Source organism: Salmo trutta, unplaced genomic scaffold (assembly GCF_901001165.1).
Source record: "Salmo trutta unplaced genomic scaffold, fSalTru1.1, whole genome shotgun sequence".
NCBI classification, from domain to species: domain Eukaryota; kingdom Metazoa; phylum Chordata; class Actinopteri; order Salmoniformes; family Salmonidae; genus Salmo; species Salmo trutta.
The window spans coordinates 24,550-28,225 of record NW_021822296.1 but is presented as its reverse complement, the minus strand read 5'-3'; the positions used below and the strand labels follow the sequence as shown (position 1 = coordinate 28,225).

General features: G+C 57.4%; 1 protein-coding gene across 1 annotated transcript; it reads left to right on the top strand.

Moving 5' to 3' along the window:
- Positions 1–9: 9 nt before the first annotated feature.
- On the top strand, positions 10–2,330 carry LOC115181557 (piggyBac transposable element-derived protein 4-like; the record flags this gene model as incomplete). Its single annotated transcript, XM_029743451.1, has 2 exons — positions 10–639; positions 1,276–2,330. Coding segments are annotated over 2 exons (1,643 nt in total), but the record flags the coding sequence as incomplete, so codon positions are not given.
- Positions 2,331–3,676: the final 1,346 nt, after the last annotated feature.

Below are 3,676 nucleotides of genomic sequence, written 5' to 3'. Positions count from 1 at the left end.
CCGCCCGAGAGCGAGACAGAGAGCCAGAGCCAGAGGACCCGGCGGCGGCGGCGGCGGCCGTCCGAGGCCGAAGGGAGACGTTGCTGTCAAAAAACGGCAAAATCAAATGGTCCTCCGCGGCCTATCGCGGCCCGGACCTGCCCCGCGCCGTCCGCCACCCCGGCCCCGCGGTGACGCCCGGCCCTACGGCCTACGCGGCGTCGCGCGCGCTCGACATCGAGTCCACCTTCCGGCTGTTTGTCACGCCGGCGATAGAAAGGATCGTCGTGGACATGACCAATCTGCAGGGGGTGAGAAAATACGGCGACGGCTGGCGACCCATGGACTCGGTCGACCTGCGCGCCTACCTAGGGCTGCTAATCCTAGCGGGCGTCTACAGGTCCCGGGGCGAGGCCGCGGCCAGCCTGTGGGACGCGGAGAGCGGCAGGACCGTGTTCCGAGCCACCATGCCGCTCAAGGTCTTTCACAAGTACTCGAGGCTGCTGCGATTCGACGACCGCCGGACGAGACCCGCGAGACTCGCCGCCGACAGACTGGCGGCCATAAGAGAGGTCTGGGACCTGTGGCAGGAGCGGCTGCCGGCCCTCTACAACCCGGGGTCCGACTTGACGGTGGACGAACAACTGGTCCCGTTCAGAGGTACCGCGTGCGTGCGTGCGTGCGTGCGTGCGTGTGTGTGGGTGTGCGTCTGTGCGTATCTGCTGTGAGTATCTGTGCGTATCTGTACGTACGTGTCCTATAGAGAGGTAGCGTCGGCGTGTAACGTAAACGCCGCGCGCCCCCACCAATGATGAGCCAGCGGTAGTATAGAGGGGTAGCGGCATCAGGAGCAGTAGCGTCATCGGCAGCAGTAGCGTCGGCAGCAGCGGTAGCGTCGGCAGCAGCAGCAGCACGACGCTGCTGATCTCCTTCCTCTCGACCCGGGGTCTGACTTGACGGTGGACCAACAACTGGTCCCGTTCAGAGGTACCGTCTGTGTATCTGTGTATCTGTGTATCTGTGTATCTGTGTATCTGTGTAGTATAGAGAGGTAGCGTCAGCGGCAGCATCGGCGGCGTGTAACGTAGACGCCGCTCGCCCCCCCCAATGATGAGCCAGCGGTAGTATAGAGGGGTAGCGTCAGCGTCATCATCATCATCATCATCAGCATCAGCATCAGCAGTAGCATCAGCAGCATGACGCCGCTCGATGAGCCAGCGGTAGTATAGAGAGTTAGCGTCAGCATCGGTGCCGCCGCCGCCGCCGCTAATCTCCTTCCTCTCCCTCTCCCGAAAGGGCGCTGTCCTTTCCGACAGTACATCCCCAGCAAGCCGGCCAAATACGGCATCAAGTCGTGGGTGGCCTGCGACGCCAAGTCCAGCTACGCTTGGAAGATGCAAGTCTACACCGGTAAGGCGGCCGGCGGAGCCCCCGAGAAGAACCAGGGCGCCCGCGTCGTCCTCGATCTCACGCAGGGGCTGCCCGCTGGTCACAACGTCACCTGCGACAACTTCTTCACCTCCTACGAACTCGGCCAGCGGCTCCTCGAGAGGAACCTCACCGTGGTCGGCACGGTGCGAAAGAACAAGCCCGAGCTCCCTCCCGCGCTGCTCCAGTCAAAGGGCAGACAGGTCTCGTCCTCCATGTTCGCCTTCACGCCCACCGCCACTCTGGTGTCCTACCTGGCAAAGAGAAATAAGAACGTGCTGCTCCTGAGCACGCTGCACACGGAGGCCGACGTCAGCGATCGCCGCGACCGGAAGCCGGCCCTCATCCTAGACTACAACCGCAACAAGGGCGGCGTGGACAACCTAGACAAGGTGGTCGGCACCTACAGCTGCAGACGGATGACTGCCCGCTGGCCCCTGGTCATCTTCCACAACATCCTCGACGTGTCCTCCTACAACGCCTTTGTCATATGGCGAGAGATCAAGCCCGACTGGATGCCTCGGAAGCGGAACAAGAGGAGGGTGTTCCTGGAGCAGCTGGGAAAGGCGCTGGTCAAGCCCTTGATACAAAGAAGGCAGCGTCTCCCCCGCACCGAAGCCGCGTCCGCGCTCGTCAAAGTCCTGCAGGGTGCCGACCGCGACGCCGCTCCTCCGCCGGCCCGGGAGCGCGCCGCCGGCCCGGACGCCGCCGCCCCGCTAGTGGCCAGCAAGAGGAAGAGGTGTCAGCTCTGCCCGCCCAAGAAGGACGCCAAGACACACACGGCGTGCTGCAGGTGTAAGAAATACATCTGCAAAGGCTGTTCGCACGCCTACTGTCACACTTGTGCCCTCTGGGCCTTTAGCCGAGACGGGACAGGGTGACCCGCCCGGGGACACGGGGAGTAGGCAGAATGGGAGGACAACGGGAGGGTTAACAGTCCAACTCTGGTGAGGTAGTTATTCTGGGCTTGTGAGATGTTAATATTTCACCAGTTACAGGCACCTAATCAAAACCATTTCAGACTGAGACAGAGGACCACAATTTTGGTGAACGCAGTAATCTGTCTGGTTACTGAGATTACAAAGGAACCTCCATGAGGACAAAGATATTCAAAGATAAGAAGGAAGAAAACAAAGAGGAGAAGAAGGAAGGAAGTGGAGAAGAAGAGAGGAAGAGGAGAAGGGAGGAAGAGGAAAAGGGAGGAAGAGGAAAAGGGAGGAAGAGAAGAAGGGGGGAAGAAGGGAGGAAGAGGAGAAGGGAGGAAGAAAAGAAGAAGGGAGGAAGAGGAGAACCTTCGAGCACTCACATCTACTCTGTTAGATTGTGTCGGAATTGGCTCGCCGTGGAATGGACAGTGTGTGTGTGCGTGCGTGTTCGAGTGTGTTCACACAGGAGACATGAAGCAGGAGCATAACATCCAGTCAGAGAGATTCCCCCTGGATCCTAACCAGAGAAACGGATAACTGAGGAGTATTGACGTAAACACCAATCTAGTTGACTCTTTGATCTTCGTACTGTTTTATTCTGGGTGTGTAGATTCAGGAAGGTAGGAGGAGCAACCTGGCGTGCGATAGAGGAGCTATAGATTAGCACTTTAAGTTCCTGTAAAATAAAAAAACACACTCGTTGGCCAGGTTATTAGGTACACCCTTCTAGTACCAGGTCGGACCCTCCTTTGCCTCCAGAACAGCCTGACCTCTTCGAGGCATGTAAACGTTGCTCGATTGGTATCAAGGGACCTAATGTGTGCCAGGAAAACATTCCTCAACCATTACACAACCGCTACCAGCCTGTACTGTTGACACCAGGCAGGATGTGGCTATGGACTCATGCTGCTTACGCCAAATCCTGACTCTCCCATCAGGAACCAGGATTTATCGGATCAGGCAATGTCTTTTCACTTCTCAATTTACCAGTGTTGGTGATCGCGTGCCCACTGGAGCTGCTTCTTCTTGTTTTTAGCTGATACGAGCGGAACAATAGCAATAGCCCATCATTGACAAGAACCGACGAGTTGTGTGTTCCGAGATGCCGTTCTGCGCACCACTGTTCTACTGCGCTGTTATTTGCCTGTTTATGGCCCGCCTGTTATCTTGCATTATTCTTGCCATTCTCCTTCAACTTCTCTCATCAACAAGATGTTTTCACCCACAAGACTGCCACTGGCACCGACGATCATGCTACACTCAAAGTCACTTAGGTCACTTGTTTTTCCCCATTCTAACGTTCAATCGAACAGTAACTGAATGCCTCGATGCCTGTCTGCCTG